This window comes from Nomascus leucogenys, chromosome 16, assembly GCF_006542625.1.
Source record: "Nomascus leucogenys isolate Asia chromosome 16, Asia_NLE_v1, whole genome shotgun sequence".
In the NCBI taxonomy this organism is placed as follows: Eukaryota; Metazoa; Chordata; class Mammalia; order Primates; family Hylobatidae; genus Nomascus; species Nomascus leucogenys.
This window is the reverse complement of record NC_044396.1, coordinates 91,719,252-91,743,275: the sequence shown is the minus strand read 5'-3', so window position 1 is coordinate 91,743,275 and position 24,024 is coordinate 91,719,252. Positions and strand designations below refer to the sequence as shown.

At 56.9% G+C, this 24,024-nt stretch overlaps 1 protein-coding gene across 5 annotated transcripts in view; it reads left to right on the top strand.

Moving 5' to 3' along the window:
* Window positions 1-23,562, top strand: part of TRAPPC9 (trafficking protein particle complex 9) — a 724,494-nt gene extending 700,932 nt beyond the window's left edge. For 3 of the 5 annotated variants that reach the window (XM_030795380.1, XM_030795382.1, XM_030795377.1), the window contains 2 exons: window positions 19,467-19,690; window positions 20,433-21,306. In XM_030795380.1, coding sequence (XP_030651240.1) covers window positions 19,467-19,690; window positions 20,433-20,600 — 392 coding nt within the window. In that variant the 3' untranslated portion in view covers window positions 20,601-21,306. Of the gene's footprint in view, window positions 1-19,466; window positions 19,691-20,432 lie in introns of all 5 variants that reach the window. The other 2 variants (XM_030795379.1, XM_030795381.1) reach the window with 1 other exon arrangement.
* Window positions 23,563-24,024: the final 462 nt, after the last annotated feature.

Here is a 24,024-nt window from a genome sequence, read left to right as displayed (position 1 = left end):
GGGTGGATGCATGGGTAGATGCTGGATGACTGGATGGTAGATGGGTGGATGGATAGATGGGTAGATGTTGGATGGATGGATGGATGGATGGATGGTAGATGGGTGGATGGTGGATGGTGGGTGGTGGGTGGATGGTGGATGGTGGATAGATGGGTAGATGTTGGATGGATAGATGGTAGATGGTGGATGGATGGGTAGATGTTGGATGGATGGATGGTAGTGGTAGATGGGATGGGTAGATGGATGGATGGATGGTAGATGGGTAGATGGTGGATGGATGGTGGATAGATGGTATTGGATGGATAGTATATAGATAGATGGATGGATATATAGATGGATGGATGGTAGATGAACAGGTGGTGGTGGATGTATGTATGAATGGATGAATGGTAGATGGATGGATGGTAGAGAGATGGATGAGTGAATGGAGGAATGGTAGATTTTAGATGGATGGATGGATGGATGGTAGATGGACAGTAGATGGATGTTGACCTCCCATAACCTGTGGTGGATGAGTGGATGCTGGATTGATGGTGGGTAGATGGTGGATAGATGGATGGTGGATGGATGGATGGAGGGATGGGTAGATGTTAGATGGATGGATGGATGGATGGTAGAGGGGTGGATCATTGGATTGTGGATAGTGGGTGGATGGTAGATGGGTGGATGGATGGGTAGATGTTGGATGAATGGATGGGTGGTAGATGGGTGGATGGTGGGTGGATGGATGGATGGATGGATGGTAGATGGGTGGATGGATGGATGGATGCTAGATGGATGGATGGTGGATGCTGGGTGCTGGATGGATGGATGGTAGATGGGTAGATGCTGGATAGATGGGTGGATGACATGTAGTCTAGTGTTGTTGAGTTTGTGGAGGCAGAAGAGGTTATGTCCAGGTCTTTGTTCTAGGGTTGGGACATGGGAGTCCAGATACCTGGGCAGATAGAGCTATATCGTTCACCCTAACTAAGAACCTCACAAAGCTGAGATCAGTGACTTTAGAAGTGAAACAGGGGAGTCCCACCCTGTTGCTGGTGGCCACAATCTAGTATTGGAAGCAAGAGGGCAGTGGGAAGAATCAGAAATGAGCAAGCCTAGGGCATGGCCCTGGGACCAGCAGCAGGGATATGCAGGGGCGATCTGGTGTCTGAAAGGGCCAGGCTTACTTATGTGCCATGGCGGGGGTCAATTCCGGGTGCTGTGGGCCTGGCCCCTGGGCATCCCCAGCCTCTGGACCCCTGCAAAGATGCATTCTGTCTAGTTCTGGCTGCTGATCATTGCACAGCCAATAAATCCACTGTGATTTCCAGACTAACACCTGACAGAGTTGGGCCAGAGGTTTCAGACCTGTGGCTGGGTGGGCTGACTATGTTGACCTCCCATAACCTTTCTCCCAGGCAGGGCTGTGCTAATTTTAAATGGCGTATTGATTGGCCAGGCAGCCATTCCCTAGGATGACCCCATAGCCCTGCTGGCTTGCCCTGGCGCAGCCCACGAGGAAGTCTCCTCGCCTTGTGCTTGGCTGTCTGCAGCCCTTGGGGTGGGCCAGAGACTCCACCACACTGCCTGGCAGAGGGTGGGGGCTCCTGGCTCTAGTGCTGGAGTCACACTTGGTTTCTCTGTGTTCAGCGGGGTGAAGACCCACCTGCTGATGTCACCTGCTGCTGCTCCAGGGAACAAATGGACTCCTGGAGATGGAAGCAGTTGAGAGTGTTTGTGAGCTCTGCAGGTAGAATCCCAGCATAGGCGGGGACCTGTTGAACAGGTGCAGTTTGAATGGTCCCACGGGACTCATCCCAGGCAGGCCCAGGGCGTTCCTGCCCCCTCAGTGCTGGAAAGCTCATTTAGAGAAGCTGCATGGTCTTTGGAGAGAGGCCAGAGGTCTATCCCCAGGAGCAGGGGCCACAAGCCAGCTTTGGGGGTCCCAGCAAGTCTTCTCTGGTTCAGGCTGCCTAGAGAACCCCTCAGCCTGTGCCCAGCACAGCTCCATGGGCCTTTTCAGCTGGGGTGCAATGCAGGGGTGCTGCCTGGCCCTAAGGTCCTCCTCTGCACACTGAGGAGACCCAGCAAAATAAATACAAAGGGGCGGCAGCCTGAGGGCGCCTCTTGTCTGCTGGAGGTGGCTAGGGTGGAAGAGGACAAAGAGGCATGGTAGACCTGAGCCTGCTGAGGCCTGGGGAAGCGTGGTTTGCCTCCAGGGTCTGGTAAATCAGCATTCATTCTCAGGGTGGCTGCCATAATGGAGAGCAGGAATCCTGTGCACATCTGGGACCCCGGATTGAATTAATACTTGCAGCTTTTGGGGTGCTGAAGCCCCATCAGAGAAGCCTGGGGAGTGGGGAAGGCTGGGCAACCCCTGGTGGGTGCCTCAGGACTGAGGCGAGGTCTATGCCACACTGGGGCAGCCAGGGCTCCTAGGGACCCTCCTGTATCCAGGCCCCGCCACTCCCAGCTGAGATGGGATGGGGTGGGGGACACTCCTCACCCGGTCTTGGAGTGTGTGGGCCACAGTCTCCCCTGCAGGCTGTGAGCTCCTGGTCGTCTCTGTGTTGCCAGCCCAAGCCTAGGGCAGAGGGAGTGTCCGGGCCCATCTCCCTTGACCAGGTCCTCAGGAACCTCCAGGCTGCCTGTGGCCCCGCTTCTAAAAGCCCCTTGCCCAGAGTCTCAGCAGGGAGGCGCTCTCCGCTGGGCAGCCCTGCCCCCTCCAGTCCAGCACCGGGGCAGCTGCCTGGCTCTGGCGGTTCAAGCAGATGGGCCACTGGAAGGTCCTTTTGCATCTCGTGTCCTTCCTGTTTGTGCTCTAGGACTTTGTAGTTCTATGTGAAGCTTTGGCTGTCACCACATCAAGAGTCTGTTTAACCTCGTAAGCACTGACCCAGCACCAGGCAGGGGTCAGCCCTGGGCTGTGTGAGGACAGTCTGGGGGTACGGGGTGTGAGGGGCTCCTGGCATGCTTCATGACAAGCATGGCACCTTTTCATGGTAGGAAGAAGTTCTGGACACGGCGCCCAGAGATGAGAACATGAAATAGTGAGCCTGTTGAAACCATTCAGCCCGTTGCTCTCATGTGACAGTGGGGACGCTGAGGCTCAGAGAGGTTAAATGATTTACCTGAGGTCACACAGTAAGCCATTGAAGGGCCAAGGTCGTCTATCATCTATCCATTCATATAGCAAAGGTCCCCCAGGAGCTCAGGAGAGACAGCCGTCAGCAGCAGATTCCCCTGTGGGCCATGCAGGCCATGGCAGGTTGCTGGGGGCTGGATGTGCTTCAGGAAGTCTTCCTGGAGCAGGTGCTGCAGGAGCCCAGCTTTGGAAAGGCCACAAGGAGTCAGCAGGAGGGAGGGACAGATGGAGCAGGGGAAGTCACAGAGCACTGGGGTGAGAGACCACAGGGCGGGGGGTGATCAGACAGCCTTGAACTTGGCCTTGAATACTTTGGAGGAGCAATTGAAGTCGTCATTTCTACATCCACGATCACTTTATGTCTTCTCTCTGGAAAATTTCTTCCTCCTGCTGTCTCCCTGCTGCACACACCAGGAGTCCAGAAACCTGGTTTTCAAGCCTGGCCCTACTGCCAGAGTTCAAGGTCTAGAAATCCTGGTGGAGACCCCATACAGGCCCCATACACACAGGCCTTGCTGGGCACTAGGGCCTGGGGGGAGGAAGTGCCAGCCTGTTAGTGGAGGCGGACCCCTGCCCCCAAGGTAAATGCCCTTCTAGGCGGCACACATGGGCACTCAGGTGCAGAATGCTGAGGGCAGCAACTAAGGTCCCTGGGAGGGAAGGCTTCCAGGGAGGAGAGGCTGCACTGGACAGACCAGTGGCTGATGCCCAGCCAGAGCCAACAAGCAGCCTATGCAAGGCCTGGCACAGAAAACCAGCTGCAGCCCCTCAGTACTCCTGCATGCCCCCCATGCCAGCTCTGACACCTGTAAATCTCCACACACCCGCTCTCACCCCTGCGCACCCCATACCCACTCTGACCCCTGTATGCCCCCCACACCTACTCTGACTCCTGCTCTGTATACCACCTGCATCTTCTCTGATCCCTGCACACCCCCCAACTGCTCTGACCCCGGGACACCCCCACACCCACTCTGACCCCTGTACGCTCCCCGCCCACCTGCTCCGACTCCTGCTCTGTATACCTCCTGCATCTTCTCTGATCCCTGCACACACCCCCACCTGCTCTGACCCCTGCACAGCCCCCACAACTGCTCTGACCCCTGTACACCTCCACACCCACTCTGACCCCTGCACACCCCTCACATCTGCTCTGACCCTCCCGTACTCCTTCCCTTCCAGGCCTCAGCTTCCTCCTCTAGGAAAGGGTCTCATGATTCCTCCAAACCCCCTGGGTGTTGACCATGCCCACGTGTATGATCTGACTGGCAGATGAGAAAGTCTGAGACTGGGTTGGCATTGTGTGATGAGGACAAGGGCTCAACACAGAGCCACACAGAGCGGTGGGGGCGGGGCCCTGCCTGGGTGGCGAGAGTCTTTGCTTTATTTAGACAGGCTTGAGAGAAGATGAAAAATGAGAGATTGAAAAGGTAGAGACATTGCTTGGGGACAGAGGAGTCATTTTAAATTCTCTGCTGTTCTCAGAAAGCTGTCTTTGCATAATGCTACCAGCCAGCAGGCATATTTTCCATTTTTTCCCCCTTTCTTTTTCTTCTGGTTTATCTTCAGTTGTCTGAAGTGCTTGTCCAAAAAGAGAAGGTTGAAGGGGAAGAACTTAATATAGTCATTGTCTCTGTGAGCCAAGGCGTTCCCAGTGCAAAACACAGCTTGCCTCTGTTGGGAGAGAAGGGACTGGAGGCCCGGTGCCTGCCTGCCATGGATGCCCAGTGTGGCCGTGGGCACAGCAGCGCACGGGGGCCCTGGTGCTTCCTCCTGAAAGGGAGGGCTTGGTTAAATGAGCTCTGGTGGCCTGTAAATGTCACAGCTAAATGCTGTAACAAACAGCCCCAAATTCCAGGGACCTAATGCACCAACCTCATTTTGTTTATATCTCATGGTGTTCTTGGTGCAGGCAGCTTTCTGGTGCTCACCTGGGGACCCAGGCTCCACAGTGTTCTGGCCCTGACCACCTTGTGTCTTCGTCCCCTGTATGTCCCTGCCTACCCTGAGGCTCTGCCCACCTGGGGCCCCACCCCTAGGGGCTCCCCCACCCCGTGGACCTGTCAGTCCCATAGCCTGCCTATCTTGCAGCTCCTCCCTCCTCCAGCCCTCAGCCTGGAGATGGGGGACTATAGGATGGATATGTTTACAGTCCAGGTTTGTCATTTCCCCCTAAGTCCGCTTGGTCTGGACTTGATCTTGTGTTTCCAACTCAATCTCTGGGAGAGGGGCTGCAGTCTGTGCCCAGGAGGAAAGGCGATGGCTTCCCAGACAGCCTCTGCAGCTAGAACCTTCTCGAGGTCGAGTATTCCATGAGAGAGCAGGGAACCGCCTCACGGAGGGGGCACGTGTGCAGGGCCTTGAGACACAAAGCTGGGGTGCCACCGGCGGCGATTGCAGGAGCCCAGCACAGAGGGCAAGGGGCACAGATGGTAGCAGATGCCACCCTGAGCACAGAGCCGTGGAGTGAAGGTGTGCACTGGCCTTGGTGCCAGGGAGACCTGGGTTCAAGTGTTGACTCTGTCTCTTTAAACCAAAATAGGCTTGTCCATCAAGTGAGCAGGACGATGCCTCGGAACGTCACTGAGAATGTTCAGTGAAGCAGTGCCAGCGTGCTCGCCATGGGCACGTGGAGGCGGGCTGCTGCTCACTGACTCAGTTTACTCATGTGCTATAGATTTGTACATTTGAGCTCAGAGAAGTGAAGTCTTGGCCAAAAGGCACATAGCAGCAAGGCGGTGAGCCCAGTCCCTGGTCTCCCAACTGCCCGCTCCATCCAGAGGCCCTGGCTTCCCCCTTGCCCCCCTGCCCTGCTCTCTGTTTGTCCCCAAGGGAGGCCCCAGCCAGGGCAGCAAATCCCAGAGCCTCCTGGGCCTGAAGGAGGACTGGTTTCCTTCAGCAGCCCATGTCCTGCCCCTGCTAGGATGACCTGGCCCGTGTTCAGGCTCAGCTCTCTGTGCACAGCCCACCCCGACTCACCCGCTGTCCTACCAATCGCTTTGAGCGTGCTGAAGGCGGAGCTGAGCTGGAGCCGCTGCAAGTGCATGGCCTGGATTAACCCACAACTCCTTCCTCAGCTCTCCTGGGTGTGGGAGCCAGGCACCAGTGATTCACACCCCTCTGTTCATTGGGCATTTCTCTCTGGCCAGGATCAGAGCTCAGCCCTCTCCTTCACTCTATGCACCACCTTTCCCTTTTTTAGACAAGGAAGCAGAAGCTCTGGCTTCTGAAGGGGCTCACCCAGGCCCCTGAGTCAGCACCTAAGCTCCAACCATCATCTCACATCCAAGCCATAAAGCCTTCGACCCGAGGATCTCGGCCTGGTATCCGTGGAGGGTGTCCATGGGCTGGGAGGCCCTGGCCTCAGTGTGTCGTGTTGGTGACGGTGTTTCACCTCATCCTCAAGGCAGCCACGGCCACCATCCCCAGCAGGTCCTGGCCATGCAGGGTGTAATCAGGAGGCCTACCTGGAAGGGAAGTCCTTCTCCTCTCCAGAGCCCACCTCCTGCACATCCCCGGGGTCTCCCCTCCACAGCAGCCCTGGCGTCCCTGGACGGAGGGTGGGTGAGCTCAGGAAGCAGAGAGCCTCCGATGAGAGAACTCCAAGCTGTACAGGTCTCCTCTCTAACTTCATTTTGCCCTAATTTTAATTTAATTCCCTTTAATCTTTAATGAAAAGTTGTAAAAGTAAATTATTTACCCAAGAGAGCCCAACAGCTCCTCAGGAGCTGTTCTCGACTTGAGGGTAATTACACATGCGGGGCCGGCACCACCGCCCTCCCAGGATGCCGGGGAAGAGGCGTCCTGGTTTATGAACTAATTAGCTCCCTCAGTAACTGTTAAAAATGCATGCCATTTGGTGGATTGAGAGCGAAGCTCCAGCTTCACGAAGTGCATGCCCGGACAGTCGCTGGTGGGGGGAAAGAGCCCGTGTTCTGCGTCCATGGGGTCAGCGGGAGTGTAGCCGGCTGGAGTGTGCAGAACTGGGCCTGCCTCGGCTCCTAGGGGAGCAGTGCTCTGGGACACAGAGACGGAGCAAGCCCTTCTTCCGTCTCTGTCACCCAGGCTGTGTCTCCCTGTCTGAGCCTTCCTTGGGCTCCAGCACCCTGAGAGAAGGCCCCTTCCCAGCAGTCAGGGAGGGTCTGGAGGTGAGGAAGGGGTGGTGGAAAGGAGCAGGGGTGGGGAGGGGTGGGGACTGTGTGATTTGACACATGCCACCCAGGCTGTGCACTGCCTCTTTGACTAGACACTCTGACACAGCACCATCACCCCCATTTCTTGGCCATTATCCATGCTTCTCGCTTCTTTTCCAAACTCTCTCTGGATACACAATAAAGAGGCGAAATAAAATGCAGAAGGTCTGGACCAAGGGAAACCATATTGGCATAGTTGGTCAAGATGTGGAAGAGCAGTTGTGCAGGAGAGGCTGTGAGCGCGCGTTCGCGCTTACCTGTGAGTGAACGTGTGTGGCGGTGGCTGTGAGTGCGCGTTCGCGCGTACCCGTGAGTGAACATGTGTGGCGGTGGCTGTGAGTGTACAGTCACTGAAGGCCAACATGGTGCTTTAGGTGGATTCATGTTTAGAGTTCTGAGCTTCCTAACAGCCAAAGTGAAAAGGTCAGTTACTTGGCTGTCATCAATAAAGAGGGAAAACTTGCCGGGCTGGGGGCATTGAGTAGCTAGCAACCAACTACGTTAGCAGTAGAGACAGTTCACCAGTTATGTTAGATAATTGGAAATTAGAGGGTTTTATATGGGACGTGCCTGCCTGCCCCCCACCCCCACAGGACAGTTGGCCTGGTGTTGGTGAAGGGCAGGAAACCTTGGCTTTGCAGTCCTGTCTCATCTCGGGTCTTGGCTATTTTACTTCTCCACAGAACTTCTTTTGCTTCATCTAAAGAGGGAGAAAACTCCTTGATTAATTTTGAAGCCAAACCTTGCCTGAATCAAATTTGGCTCTAAAATTTAGGACCACCCAAGATTTATGTCAACTAGAAAAATGTGTGTCTTCTGAAATTTAAAAGTTAAATATATTATAGCTGAGGCAGGCTTGATAGAGCCTTAAAAACTTGACTCACTTTGTTCCTCGGTCTTCGAGTCATGTATTTCCACTGCATTGTTCTTGTCTTTACATTTTTAAATCCCAAATTAGATATTTGCAACTGAAGGCTACTTAGTCCCCTGTTTCTCGCCAGCACAAAAGGTTGGAGAGTAGAGTTGTGGGGCCAGGTGGGGGAGGCGTCGCTGGGAGTTTGAGCTCTGGAGGAAAAATAAACCTTCAGCAGCCAGCCTTGAGGCGACGTGCCCTGAAGGACAAGTGAACAGATTGTTGGATGAGCCAGTTGGACAAGAAATCCACAGATCATTCCTCTGTCACTGTAAAGTAATTTGCACATGACCCTGGGCCCTGCAGACATTTTAGCTGTTTCCTTCAACCACCTAAGAAGCCCACGGTAGCCTCACCCCACCACCTTCCACATTTTCTCCTCCCCTGCTCCTCTCAGCCCACTCTGAGTGAGGCAGACATGGCTTGTGCATTGGGCCTGCAACCCTGGACACATGCACGGCAGAGACTCGTGCTCGGCACCGCCCTAGACAGAGGAAACTCGCCTCTCTAGGATGCAGTCAGGCAGGTCTCTTGAAAAGTCCACTGTGGTTTGAAATCTCTGCTGTAGACTGAACCCGAGTCCACAGGTGGGGGCTGTTCTTCTCCCACAGATGCAGCATTTCAGTGAATGTCTCCTGGGTGCCAGGAGTGTCTGCCAGCTCCCCACCCCCACCCAGCCTGCAGATCAGAGTTGAAAGCAACCGTGCATGCTGGGCCCATCTGACCTGCTGGTCCTCATGTCCTGAAGGTCTGGTCTCCATCTGGCCCCATCTCCTAGCTCCCTAACCCCTGAGTCCATCCTGCCTCTGCCCGTGGCCATGTTCTGGGTCCATAGTTTGCCCAAAGTTTGGGTCCTGACCCTCTCTGGTGGCCCCTGACTTGCCTGGTCCCTGATTGTGTGCTGTGTTCTGCTGTGCTTGAGGGAAGAGACTTCCAGCTTCAGCCCTGGCCTGCTGTCTGGCCCCAGGCTCCAAAATGTGAGAAACTCCCGAAATATGGAGGTCAAGGGCCTGGAGTTCTAGAGGGTTCTCATGGCTCATGGACGTTGCAAGCAAAGAGGACTGCACAGAAGGTCCATTCCAAACAGCTGTCCCAGGCTGGTAGGGCACAGCGGGGCTGTCTGCGCAGGGAGCAGTGAGCACCGGCAGCAAGGCACGTGAGAGAGAACGCACATGAGAACTACGGCAAGATACTACTTCACCTCCACCAGGATGGGTGAACCAGAGCCAGGCAACCACAGTGCCATAGAAGGCGTGCAGCAGTCAGGCCTCTCCCGCGCCGCCGCTGGGAATGGGGGTGCAGCCGCCTTGGAAAACAGTCTGGTGCTTCCTGAAACCGTTAGACAGAGTTGCCATTTGACCCAGCAAGTCTGCTCTCAGGTGTACACCCAAGAGAAATGATAACCCGTGTCCACACAAAATCTCCTCCATAAACGTTCACAGCAGCACCACTCATAACAGCCAAAGGTGGAAACAGCCCATGTGTCCCTTGGTGGATGCCTGATGAACAAAATGTGCCCCATCCAGACATGGAATATTGTCCCGTCATGAGAAAGAACGCAGCACTGACCCATGCTGCAGCACGGGTGAGCCTTAGAGACATCGTGCTCTGCGAAGGAAGCCAGGCACCGCAGCTCACTGCCCTCTGCTTCTGTTTATATGGGAGTCGGAGTAGGGAAATGTACAGCTCGGGAAAGGTCATTACTGGGTTGCCCAGGGCTGGGGGTGGAGTGGGTCTGGGGGGCGGGGCAGTGATGGCTAAAAGGGTACAGGGTTTCTTTTGAAGGTGATGGAGATGTTTGAAAATGGGCTATGGTCGCACATGCCTGAATATACTATGAACCACTGAATTGTACACTTTAAATGGGTGAATTGTGTGGTATGTGACTTTTATCTCGATAAAGCTATTGGAAAACAACAACAACAAAAACAACAAAACCAGAGCAAGTCCAGAGCCCAGGAATCCAGCGGGGGCTCAGCACCTACTGCTGTTCACCTGAGACCAGCTCCTGAGCCACTCGCCACCTCAAGGGCTTCATCTGTCAAATGGAACAAGGGCCAGCCCTCCTGCTGGGGCTGCTCCAAGGACTGAATTAGGGGATACCTACAGAGCCCTAAGCCCTGGGCCTGGAAGACAGTGAGTGCTCAAGAAGTCAGGCATCGTCGACAACAGAGGACCACCAAGGAGGAGTGCCACGCCCGAGGTGGGCATCACGCCCAGGGGAGCTTCACACCCTGGGGGAGCATCACGCCCAATGGGGAGCGTCACGCCCAAGGGGGAGTGCCCTGCTGGGGCAGGCTGGAGGAAGGGGAGGCCGTGGGTGCAGGTAGGGCAGGCCCCTTCCCCCACGTCCTCCACCCTCCTCCTGGGGCTCATTCCTGTTACAGAAACCTCTGGCTGGAGTTCCAAGCTGTGGAATCAAATGGGAATGGCAGCTGCCCAGGGCTGGGCCTCTGCATCTCCCTGGATTCACCCCTCCTGGCGTTGCTCCTGACACAGCCAGACCACAGTGGAGGCAGTGTTTGGCAGAGCCCAGACTGGAAGGCCTGCACCAGCCCCACATCTGCCCTCCAGCAGCCTGAGTCCTGAGCGGGTCACGACAGCCAGAGGTGGAGAGGCCGAAGGACGGGCCTGCCCCAGGACGGCTCCAGTCGGGGCCCCTGTCCCCACAGAGCACCTGAGCTCACCGCCCGCGCGGGCCTTATCCTGTTGAACATCACCACTGGAACTGCCCCCTCTGCCGACCACTCTCCAGGACAGGGCTCCCAGGCCTGCTTCCACAGGGCCCCCACGGGGCCCAGGCAGCTCCTGTCACCTCTCTACACCTCAGCGTGCTTCTGCAAATAAAGCTGCATCTGCTCTCTGACCTCCTGGGAGGATGTGGGCGCCGAGTGAGACACACTTTACCACCTGTGAGCCTCGGCCAGCCTGCCTCCCCCTGCCCAGCGTGCACACATTGCCGCGTTCTCAGCCCCCACAGTGGCCCCCTGACCCCATGCACAGGCTGGCCAATGGCTTCCTTTCTCTGTGCCCTGCCAAGCCCCTCCCCGGCGGGCACAGCCTTTATTTATAGCCCGTGTTTCTACCAGAGCCTGGACGTGCTATAGCGTGAATGTGGCAGGGACTTCAGGAGGAATTCTGGGCCAGACGCAATTATGTCCGTAACTCTGGCTGGTATTAAATGTGAAGCAGAAGCAGGGCCAGGGGCAGGAGGGCAGAGGGGGCCGGTGCTGATGTGACGCCTTGAGGAAGGAGGCTGACTGGCTCCCAGGAGGTTCCTTACACCATGAGGTTCTCCTGCATACGTCATCTCTGGAAGCGCACTGTCAGGTATGGGTCCAGAGCGGAGCATTGTAGCTGGTCCTAGAGTCCTCATTCGGGACGCACTTCTGGGACATGGCCCTGGTCCCTCCTGTGCCAAATGGTGCGCTAGCGGTTTGAATGGGGCAGGGCACAGCCAGTTGGTGGTGGGGCCAGCGTTCAAACCTGGGTATCTAACCCCAAAGCCCAGTATTCACTCACTCACTCATCCATCTATGTGACCAGCAGATATGAAATGGAACTTGTGTCTGCCATTTGCCTGTCTGTGCTGGGTATTGGGGACACCACGGTGAATGAGACGGCCAAGTGCCACTGTTCCTGGAGCTTCCTGACGAGGAGGAACACAGGTAGTTAATAATGAAACAAATGGATAAACAAGGTCGCTTCAGATCAGATGCTAAGGCCATGAGAAAATACACGAATGTGGCCAAGTGGCTGGCAGGGGCAGGAAGCCCTCTACTGTGTGGTCAGGGACAGCCTTTCTGGCAGGGCCAAGGCCTGACCATCAGGATGGAGCTGGTAGGGAGGCGAGGACGGCAGGTGCAGAGGCTCTGGGACAGGAAGGATGTGCTGGAGGGACAGGACAGCCAGGGAGCAGTGGCCGGGAGGACACAGCCCGGGAGACGGGCTCTGGGAGGAAACTCATAGGGCCGAGGAGACCAGAGTTGGGGTGAGAATTTCATTCAAGACTTTCTTTTATTCTGAGCATAAACAGAAGCCACGGGCCAGGCAGGCGAGGAGCATGGAAGTGACACTGCCTACCAGCGTCTCACACTAGAGCTGTGGCTGTGCAGAAAGGAGAGGGAGCAGCCAGCCAGGGCGGGGCGGATGGAGGCTGAGGAGAGGCCCAACTGCACCGGCACCAGACATGTCCCACGCTGGGGCTGGGTGTCCGGGAGGAGAGGACCCAGCTTGAGCTGCTGCCAGTGGTGGAGCCACCCTACTGGGGAAGGCATGGGGAAGAGGGACTGGAGGAGAAAGTGGAGAGTGAGACCCCGTGATGCCCGGTTGAGATGTCAGCGTTGCCCAGAGGAGCACGGGCCTGCAGCTCAGGGCCTCTCCACTGCTTGTTAAATAAATGAATGATGTGATCTTAGCCTGGGGCGCACTGGCTTTCAGAAGCTGGGGGCGGGCAGGAGCCGACATTCCTGGAGCACCTTGTTCTGTCTGGCACTTCTCATAGAGGATCTGACACTCACTCCACATCCCTGAGAGGAAGGCGCGACCATTCCAAACGAGGAAGCCGAGGCTCAGAGAGCTGTGCACCCTACCCAGCGCCGTCTGCCCCAAGACCAGCTCTGCGCCCAGGCTGGGTCTCCCCTAGCGGCCTGGGAAGTGGTGGCCCTGAGGCTGACTGGGGCCCCTTGGGGGCTCTGCGTGTGTCCTCAGACCCCTACTTGTGTTCGGCTCACCAGCTGCTCTCACAAGTGACCACAAGGTTAGTGGCTTAAACAGCACATATCCCCGCCGTGTGGTTCTGGGGTCCAGAGTCTGATCGGTGTTGCGGGCTACCTTCCTCCCTGGGCTGGCGTTCTCCAGCTCCTGCGGTGCCTGCACCCCGTGTGCCTTCCCCGTCTTCATAGCCAGCAGCCAAGTGTGCACCTCTCCTGTCTCCCTTCTTGCCTTGTAAGGACTCTCCTGACGCCATTGGGCCCACTCCGATGACCCAGGGGCCTCTCCCCTTCTCCAGGACCTCCATTTCATCACATCTGCCAAGCCCCTTCTGCCATGGGAGGGGACATACAGGCTCCCGGGACTGGTACATGGGCAAGTGGAGGGGGCACATTATTTTGTCAACCACATGACCCCCTCTGTTGGGAAATAAGTGCTGGGGATTCAGGAGGCTTTGCTAGGCACGTTTCGACCTTTAGTCATTCTGTCTCTCAGCTCATGACCCCCCTACCACTGGCGGTCGTGGGCACAGGAGCCCCTTCCCCTCCCTAGGCCGCTGCTTCCCTTGGATAGGGCATTCCAGGTCCAGGCAAAAAGGCTTACGGGGACCCAACATCCCCAGAGACCCTGGGTCTGCCTCCCTCGTGGTCAGAGTGTGCTGAAACTGCCTGCCTGGTGCCTGGCTCGGGAGAGGCCGGAAGGACCTGCCCCCACTGTGTCCGTCCTCTCAATTGCATCCCACACGGAGCTTCCTCAGTGTTCACAGCCAGCCCGCGGGCGAAGAAGGGCCCTGGAGAAGCTGTCGAAATGCAAAGCATCCCCGTCCTAGTTCTCCTCCGCTGCTTCTGCAGATCCTCCCTCCTCAGGGAAGGCTGGGAGCCATGGTGGTTAGGATCAAGCGGCCCCTAACAAAACCCCACTTGACGTGGTCTCCTTCTACCCCACCTAAAGACTGGGGCTCAGAGAGGTGGAGATTCTCAGAGAAGTAACTCAAACCCAAGACGGTCCATTCTCCAGCCAATCAGGAGCCTGGGGCCTTTGCTGCTAACTGCGCCTCGACCAACAGCTGTGCAAATCCCGCCCCATCCCGCCTGGGAGAGGGAAGGAGGAGCCAGTCCTGCCAAGAGGCGGCTCATGTGGTGGACCAGGAAATGGAGGGTGGCAGGAAGCCCGATGGGGTCCCGCCCCAGAGAACAGTGGGAGAAAACTGGACCCCACAAACCCAGACGCCAGACTCAGGGTTTCCCCGGCGGGGGGAGGGCGGATGACCCCCACCTGAAGGCTGTGGGAAGGTGCTCTGGGGGGTGGTGAGGAGCAGCCGAGGGAGGGGACACATGCGCTGGCATCCCTGCCCACCTCCTGGGGGCCAGCCGGCCGGGCTGCTGCAGTCACAGAACTGGGTCCCGGTTCTACCGGTTCTAGGGCTCACGTTGTGATTGAGCAGCGGGCCCCTTAGGAGGCACCCACTCTTCCCAGTGGAAGCTGACAGGCAGGCTGCATGGCCCCTGGGCTGCCCGCTTTGTCCCTCAGGGCCTGCCTGGGGAGCGCAGATGGAAGCTGGGTGCTGGGGGAGCCAGGAGTAGAGCCAGCCCCTGCGGGGGGCCACAGACGGGGCTGAGCTCCCAGCAGCACCCACGCTTTCACGTGTGGTTCCTTCCCGTCCCTCAGCGGCAGTTTAGAAACTGCTTCAAAACAGCTTGTCTTTGAGAAATTTTTCCCATTATTTATCCCAGGTCCTTCCTGGTTGGAGTCGGAGAAGCCATTTTGTGATGGACGGTGGCCCTGGCTTCCCTTCTGTCCTCTTACATGCATGCTCCGTGCAGCCCTGCTCAGCAGGGTGGCTGTGGAGAGTGGGGCCCTACAGAAATCAGCCCATTTCTTCGGATCCCCCGGGACGGGACACCGCTTGTTTGGGCCCGGAGTCAGAGAAGCAAATTGACAGCAATGGATGTGGCTAGGTGTTGCTGCTGACGGGGTCACGAATCCTACCCGGGCACAGCCTTGCCATGCGGTCACACGTTCTCATGGCAAGGCAGCTGCGAGCATCGCCACCATCATCATCACGGTCATTAGACCCGTTTCCACCGCGTTTCCTAAGCTGTACCCTGGGGGTCCCAGGGGAGACCAAGGCATCCTTTTGAATTCAGGAAGCTTAATGCTCTCGGACAAAAACAGACCTCTGCTCTGCCCCGTCACTGGAAGATTTGCTTTTCCTCTGTGTCATGGGGAAGAGTCAGCGTCAGGGGATTTGGTGCCTGTATGCCTGGATCTGAAATGCTGGAGCTGTAGGGGCTGCCCCAGCTGTGGAGCAAGGAAGGAAACAGCTGCTTGCTGAGCACAGAAATGCATTAATTTGGTTGGCAGTCATTGTGGATGCCAGGCCTCGGGGTAATGTGACCCACCGTCCCAGTTTGCCTGGCACTGAGGGTTTCCTGCAATGCAGGCTAAAGCCAAACTAGCCCTGGGCAAACTGGGATAGTTGGTCACCCTGGGAGCAGGGACAGAGCAGAGAGCAAGACAAGTGCTGCCTGCCATTCCAGAGCACTGCCCTCCTGCAATGATGGCCACACAGGAGAGCCTGTGGCAGGAGCGCTCGCTCTGGCTGGGTCCTCTCTGCTCTTCACCCCTGCCCCCAGTCTGGGAGGTCAAGATCATCATCCCAGTTTCACAGATGAGATGGAGGGGGCACCAGTTGGCAAACGGCCTTTCCCAGGGTGAGGGGAAGTCAGAGGCAAAGTTGGGACTGCAGCCTGGCCTCCTGCTCTGACAGGGCGTGGCTCTGCCCACAACCCCTGCCAACCCCTACCACCCTGGCCTCACACCTAAGTGCCACACATTCCTTCCCCTCTTCCTAGAGAGAAAGTAGCAAAGAAAGGTTCCACCAGCAGTGTTCACAGGGAGAGCTGGCTTTAAGCCTTCATCAGCTTTCTCTTCCCAAGGAGTCGTACAGAGCTGGGGCTAAGAAGGGTTAAACAGGCAGACCAGGGTGGCTCTGCCCAGAAGCCCACAGACCAGTCCTCTTCTGCCCCAGCAGTCCACACAGTTCTCTGGAAAAAAAAAAAAAAGCAGGGCAGGGTGGTAATGAGCCAACTACCCTTCACTGATGTGCACATAATCGCTTCTTTCCCTTAATGGAACCAGCAACCAGGCTGCCCCGACATCTGCTCTCTCCATCTCCCCCCCTTTTATTCAAGAGGCTCAGACTGCGCCTGGTTTGGTTCACTGTTCAAGAAACATTTACTGAGGCCTGGCTTGGGTGGCACAGAGGTAGAGGAGGGAGAAGAGCTGGGGATTGATGGGAGCCTCCTTGTGCTGGGCTGCACAGCACAGACAGGTAACCAAGGCTTGAGACGAAAGCCACTGCCCCAACAGCACTGGGCCTCAAGACAAAGTCCCTCAAATGCTCATGAGTACTGGGGCATGCTGTGACTGAGCTCCTCGCAGCAAGGATATGAGCTTGTCACAACTGTTAGCATTAGCATCAGCTCCATGTCACAGAAGAGGAAACGGAGGCCCAGGAGGTGTAGTGACATACCCCAGGGCCCCATAGATAGAAGCACTCATGCTCAGGTCCTTCTGGTCCTACCTTCTGGGCTCAGCAGAACAGACCAGCTGGGAGAACAAAGAGCCCATCTTCATGCCGTCTGCTGCATGTCAGGCACTGTTGGAAGTACTCAGGGGCACTACACATAGCCCAGTGGGCAGGGCCTCAGGAACCCCAGGCTTATCCCAGCCTGGTCAGACTCACTGCAGGTGGCCCTGCACATCCAAAAGCATAGGATGCAGCAAAAGCTGGGATTTGAGGGCAAATCATAGCCTTGAAAAACACTAGAATAGAGAATGGTGTCCTTTCCTCCAGGAAGCCTTCCCAGATGCCATCCCCACAGTGGCACAGAGTGAAGGGCTACTTGCCTGGGCCCTATAGTGAGCACCTGTTGAGTTCTGTATCATGCAGAGGCTTGGCATGCCCCAGCTCTTGGCTGAGCATTCCTTCTCCCACTGGATTGTGAGCTTGCTCAACAGTGGGTCGTGCTCCTCACACTGGCTGCAAGGGCTAGCAGCCAGCTAATAAATCTTGGAATGAATGAATGGGACCAAATGGTTTCTGCAGCCCCTTTCAGCTCCAGCCCTGAGGATGGGGGATGGGCACAGGCCCGGGGCCAGCCTTCCTGGAGGGCAGTCTGACCTATCAGCCTCTCTTAGAAATGTTTATTTCTCTTGTGCCACCCATTTCATCTGCCTCGCCATTCCAGGAACATAAACTCAGAATTCAGATAGAGCTCAATATAAAAAAGGTGTGCATCAGTCACTTACACTGGAAAACAGTGGACACGAACCACATGCAGGTGACTCCCTAATAGCACAGGCCGTGTCCTCATCTCCTTATCATAAACCACGCACTGACTTCTCTAAAATGAGAAAATGAGGACGCACTGGACATGAATTTTTAAGAATTGCGTACCCTTAAACCTCTCTGGCACACGAGCTATGGAGGGCACTAATGTGCCAGGAGTCCTTCTTCTTGCGCCGTGGCCACGAGATCCTCTGCTGCCTGCCAGGCCCCCACAGCCTCCCTGTGAGCCTGGGACCCTGGATGGCAGAGGAGACAGGCCCAGAGGCTCTGAGCCAGGACTCGCTGGGAATCGGGTACAGGGACTTTCAATATCCTGCCCCCTCTGCCCCCATCCTCTTCAGGGGTCGAAAGAGTGGCTTGGGGTCTTAGAAGGTGCTTTCCTCCTCACCTGCATGTGAGGCCAGTGGAACTCAGGCGGGACAGCGGGAGGCCCGACCGCGCCTGAAGTCACCTACTCTGGCTTGACCATGTGAGCCAGGCGGGCCAGTCCTTAGAGGACCTTCTTCTCGGGGCTGCAGTGAGGACACCCCACAGGGCCCTCCTTGTAGCCACGAAACAGAGGTCAAGGGCAGAGGGCTGTGGGTCAGGGTGTTTCCAGGATCCTCCGCTGCAGGGTGCTGGCAACAGGCCCGGCCCAGGATGTCCGTGACTCTGTTAAGGGGCGGAAGGTGTGGGAGCGCTCTTGTGGCCCACACACTCTCCCTAGGCGTGTCACCGTCATGTCATCCTTACTCCATGTGCCTGCCGTGATAGCCCACAGCACAGGATCAGCCGCGGCAGACCATGGGGCTCAGGCTGGCTCCCACGGCCACGCAGTTTGTACTCAGATGATGTGAAGTTGAATTGCAGGCTGCAGGACCCCCCCACTTCTGTGACCTCCACAACAGGGTCACAGCAGGTGGCCTTTGCCCGGCAGGAAGGGCCCTCCCTGTCTTAGCCTGCTAGGGCTGCCACAGCGAATGACCACAAACTGGGTGCTTGAACAACAGATGTGTGTTCTCAGTTCCAGAGGCAGGAAGTCTGAGACCAGGGTGTTGCAGGACCGTGGGAGGTTCTGGGGGCTTATTCCTCCCTCCTCCAGCTCCTAGGGGCTCCAGCCACCCTGGGCTCCTTGGCTCCTGGCTGTATCCTCTAGTCTCAGCCTCTGTCTCTGTCTGTGCTTTCTCCTCTTCTGCTCCATATAAGGACATTGTCACTCACTGCAGGGCTCCCTGTAACCCAGAATGAGCTCCTATCGGGACCTTTTACTTGATTACATCTCCAAAGACCCCCCTTCCCCAATATTCTCACATATCTTTTGGGGCTCACCATCAAACCCGCCACCCTGATCATCAGCTCGCTTCCATGAGAGGGGGCACACCCTCTCTGCCCCCGCCCCCGCCCCCGCCCCCGCCCTGGCCTCGGCCTCCTTCCCTGCTGCTGCCCAGTTAGGAGGCGTCGTCCTTGTCTGCAAGCTCTTGGGGCATGTGAGCAAGGAAGGGAAGAGGAGTTGAATCTGTGCTTCTTCGCCCAGGCCCAGCTCCCTGCCTGGCAGGGTCCACGAGTGCTCAGGGTCCGCTCCCCTGAGCACCTGTTCTGTGCTGGGCTGTGTGTCAGGCACCCTGGACAGGATGAGGAAAACACAGTGCAGCCACTTTGCAGGGAGTGCCGGAGCCCACTGTGCGTTCCTCGTCGGGAACGAGATCAAGACACCACCTCCTGGGGTGTGCGGTCTTGCAGCCACTAGAGGAGAGGGACCCCAGGCCTGCCTGTGCTCCAAAGCTCACCTGACCCCTGACCTGGGGCACTTTAGGGCCCGTAGGGCCCCTTCCACACCCTCGCCTCCACGGTGTCAGACTCTCACCTGGACAGGAGCCCCTGACTCACTAGAGAGCTCCTCGCCTTCCAGGTGGGCTGTGGCAGGAGGCCCTCCCAGAGGCCCCTCCAGTGGGGTGCAGACCCCTTGAGTCATAGCTCTAGCCACCACACCCATCTTTGCCAGGTTCCTCTTCTGGAGGCCAGGAACTGGTCACACATCTGTGTCCCCAGTGTCCAGCCTGGCAGGGAGTGGGTGGCAGCCTTGAAGGGTGAAGGAGGGAAGAAATGAATGAATCAGCGACTGGGTGGGGTAGGCCAGCTGGGCCGTGCAGGCCAGCCCAGCCCCTGACAGTCTCGTGTCCCTTGCAGATGTGCTGGTGGACGGACAGCCATGTGACCGCGAGGTTGCGGCGGCCTGCCAGGTGGGCGACCCCGTGTGCCTGGAGGTGCGGCTGACCAACCGGAGCCCGCGCAGCGTAGGGCCCTTCGCCCTCACCGTGGTCCCCTTCCAGGACCACCAGAATGGCGTGCACAACTATGACCTGCACGACACCATCTCCTTCGTGGGCTCCAGCACCTTCTACCTCGATGCGGTGCGTGGTGGTGTGCAGGGCGGTCTGGGAGCCTCTGGCCATGTGGCCCGGGCCCTCATGGTCATCGTCCGCCTTCCCCGGGTGGTGGGCTTTGGGGTCAGCATACATCCAGCAGACGACAGCAGCAGGGGTTCTGTGGTCACGTGTGCACACTGAGTCTGAGTCTGCCCCATTCACTGCAGGAACTTAGACAAGCTCACCTCTGTCCCTCAGTCCTGGACAGTGAGGCCCTGAGGGTTGGTGAAGCGGGAAAATGTGCAGGGAATGGGAGCTGTGCCCAGGACAGGGTGCCGCTCCGTGATTGGACCCTGCTGTGGCATCACTGTGATGTCACTGTCACCCATCCCGTGCCTGCCGCTCCTCCCGCTGAAAGGGTCCAGCCCACACCCTCAGCCCCCACCTCCCACCTCCCAGCTGCCTCTCAGCACCTCACTGTCAGGCCCCAGCACAGGCTGACATTCCATTCCCCTCTGCCCCAACCTCTCCCTCACTCCCTCCCACACTCCTGGCCCCCTGAGCCCCCACACAATTCAGGAATGGGAATGTTGGCAGCTCCTTCCCAAGATGAAAACTGGCTCGGAGAGGAGCAGTGACCTGCTGGAGGGGCCGCTGGAGCCAGGCCTGGGTGGCCCTCGCTTCACCCCCATAGCAACTATGTCCAGGCAGGTTCCCGGGATTCCTGGTGGCTTTGGGTGGCCCATGCTGCTGAACAGACTGACACATCTTTCTCCTCTCTGCTCAGGTGCAGCCATCTGGCCAGTCGGCCTGCCTGGGGGCCCTCCTCTTCCTCTACACGGGAGACTTCTTCCTCCACATCCGGTTCCACGAGGACAGCACCAGCAAGGAGCTGCCACCCTCTTGGTTCTGCCTGCCCAGCGTGCACGTGCGTGCCCTGGAGGCGCAGGCCTGAGCCCGCCGCCCACTTCCGTCCCTGTTTCTCCAGGGCCAGAGGTGACCCTGCCTGGCCTCCCACACCCCCTGCAATGAGCAAGGCCTTCACTGCAGCCCCGTCTCCTCCTTCCCCCCCAACCCCCCCCAGCCGTCTCCTCCCGTTCCTCCTCTAGCATCTTTGCTGGGCTACGCAGAAGCCCCGGACATGGCAGCCCCACCCCGTGCCTCGCCCCTTCCCACACTGTTCCTGGACCACACACAGGCTGGAGCAGAGGAAATCCCAGAGCGGGTGCCCAGCCAGCCCGGGTCCCGGGATCCCTGCACCCGTTTCTGTGACCTGGGGCCCCAGCCGTGCTGTGCTGCTCACCCCAGCAGAGGGACCTCCCTGGTCCAGCCACTACCCTTTGGCCATAGAAATGGTGAGCATGAGACTGGGCACAGCCTGAGGGCGTGGGCAGCTTCCCTCCCTCCCTGGGCCTTGGAATCCCCCAAGGCTGGTTTTCTTCCTAGAGACCTCCGTGGGCAACTTGGCAGGAGAGATGGTGCCGTAGGTGGTTGTGGATGGTTGACACCAAGAGAGGCCCTCCACCCATGGTGGGCAAATATCCAGGCTGGCAGCCCAGGGCTGTTTCTGGGTGCTCCCTGGCCCCAGGGTGGCATCTGGTTACCGTGGCTATGTGTGTCCATGTCTGCGAGCAGTTCTTCAATAAATGGCCTGCCTCCCCGTCCCTGCCTCCCTGCATCTGCTGGCCCAGTGTGGTCCAGGGCCCCCACCCAGCCCGTCAGCCCCCGCCTCAGGTGGCTGGCTTCCCAGCAGAAGCCGGACCCAGGAACGGATGGGTTCTGAGTTAGAGATCCCGCATAAGCAAACCCTGAGACAGGAATCTGGGCACCAGCAGCTTGTCTGGGAGGTGGAGGGAGCCCCGCAGGGGAAGGAGATCACCAGTGAAGGAGTGTGACTGGGCCTGAGGTGCCGCCACAGTGGGCAGCTGGCCCTGCGTTCCTCAGGGAGAACGGGAGAGAGAAAGCACACGGCTCACATCTCCCTTAAGGGCCAGAGCTGGGGTGTGTCTACACCACCCCCAAGAGTCCTGGCCTGGGGGCAGGCTCCTGGCTGTGTTGACCCTTGGCTCCCCAGTTCCCAGGGAGGATAAGCAGCCCTTCATCCCCAGCAGATACCAGGCTTGCCAGGTGCCCTTTGGGCACTCAAACTCCCATGGAGTATTGGGGGACAGAGAGCAGGGCTTCCTCAAGGCCACTTGGCCAAACAGGCAGGGCCAGGAAGTGACTGCCCTGGCCCCTCATGGGGCAGAGTCGTGTTGGCATTAGGAGGCCTGCAGGGCTGAGGGAGCTTCCTGAGGGCCTGAAGCCCCAGGCCCAAACCTCCCTCGCTGGGAGCAAGGTCACCCTGTGGCCTCCGGCCTGAGGAACGGTTTTTTGTTCCATCTGTGGCCTCCTGTTGTCGCCCAGTGAATGATGGGAGCACGCTGTGATGTGTGGGCTGGGGGCATGTGGGGGCAGGCGTCCATTGGCCCTCAGTTCCTGGAGCTCATTCAGCGTCTGCTCGAGGCTCCCCAGGGAAGGCAGCCCCAGAAGGTCTGGCTGCAGTAGTGGGTGGGAAGCTCAGGGTAGTCTCTTCAGCCCTTCCCTTCAGGACGCATCAGCGTAGTTGAGGGCCTGGCCACTTGGGCTGTTTCTAAATGGAACAAACAGCATCCATGTGTGTCAACCTCAACAGAGCCCAAAAATATGCCATTGAATGAAACAACACGTTGCAGGATGATGGGCGCAGCCCAACCTCACTTATGTAGACAATGTCCCCCCAATTTATAAATTTTCTATGCCTCAGAATGTGTCTGTAACAACATGTTTAAAAGGTGGAAAGGATACACATCCCCTGAAGAAGAATGACCTCAACTGGAGTTGCATTTGACATCTCATCTGATGTCAGAATGAGGGTGCTGGTCACTGGGGACTTGAGTAAGGTACTTTCAAAAGCACAATAGATCAAGATACAGGTACACACATAGCTACAGATAAAGATCCAGCCATAGATCCAGATTAGATATGGATGCATATAGAAGCCTAGAAAAGCCAATATGGAAAACTCTGGCAGTGTTTGAGTGGCAAGCATATTGGTGACTGTAATTAGTTTTTGCAGTTTTCTATGTTTTTTAGTTTCCCAAAATACAAAAAATACCCACAACAGTTACCAGAGAAAATGCTGGATGCCACAAGAAGGAAGAACCTCAAGGGGCAGGAGGCAAAGTTGTCTTCTTGGAGAAGGGGGTATTAGAAATAACCCAGGCCTCCTGGAAAATGACCCAAATAGAGCCTGGCTCTGCTAGCCCCAGGCCCTTCCCCACCCCCAGGGCACCCTTTCTGTCCCAGTAGAGAAGGTGACCTGGAGTCAGGCCTTGTGTATGCTCCAAGCGTTTGGAGCTTTACCGTGGGACGTGGGGAGCCACGGGTGTTGTTTGCTGGCGTTTCTGTGGCTGGGTCGTTCTGGCTGTGGAGCTGTGTTCATGGGCAGTGGCTGAGATGGAGGACCTGGGGCAGGTGTCTCAGTGACAGCGCAGTATCCTCCAGCCTCTTCCAGGACCCCACACTGCTGGCTACCTGGCAATACAGTCCAGTGGTTGCTGCTTCTCTAGGCCCCTGGTGCATTCAGAAACCTCCTGAAGGCCAGTGGAGGGTAATCCAGGAATAGACCATGTCCATTTCACTTCACTAGCTGAGCAGGTTGGTTCTGCCCTTCTGATCCTTGGTCCCTCAGGGCAGGACAGGCCTGCAGTGACCCCATAATCATGCAGCCGTCATGCTCCGTCATCTGAAATTCACAAGGAAGGCAAGGATTCAAAGGAAGATGTCTGAGAAGCTGAACTCCAGCTCAGCCACTTGTCAACTCCTTGACCTTGGACAAGTTACTTAAATTAAGCCTTGACTTTTTTCATCTGAATAAATAGAGATAAAAATACTTATTTCATGGGCACTTTCATACCAGTTTGTTTGATTTAACCTCCTAGATTTTTTTAGCACATGATAGCAACTTCTCAATAAATACTGGGTCCCTTCTCCTAGCCTTCCCATTGCTGTTCTTTTTAATTCCATCCACATGTCCTGTGCCTGAAATATCCTGTGCCATGTGCCTGAAATTCCATTCTTCTCCTGGGACCCTTAACAGGCCACATTGCTATGTTCTGTTAGTCCCCTGCATGGCTTAATGTATTAGGTAACATGAAGCATATAAGGAAGAACTTTCTAACACCAGTGCTGAAATGGGACAGGGAATGCTGATGGAGTGAGCTCTTTGTCAATAGAAGTTTTCAAGCAAAGTCCAGACCTGCAGATGGTTTCAAAATACGTAAGCATCATTTGGGGCTTCTGAGCCTACCAGCCAAGAAATTGTCAATGATAACTTGTTAAGAGGTATTTCTGATCCC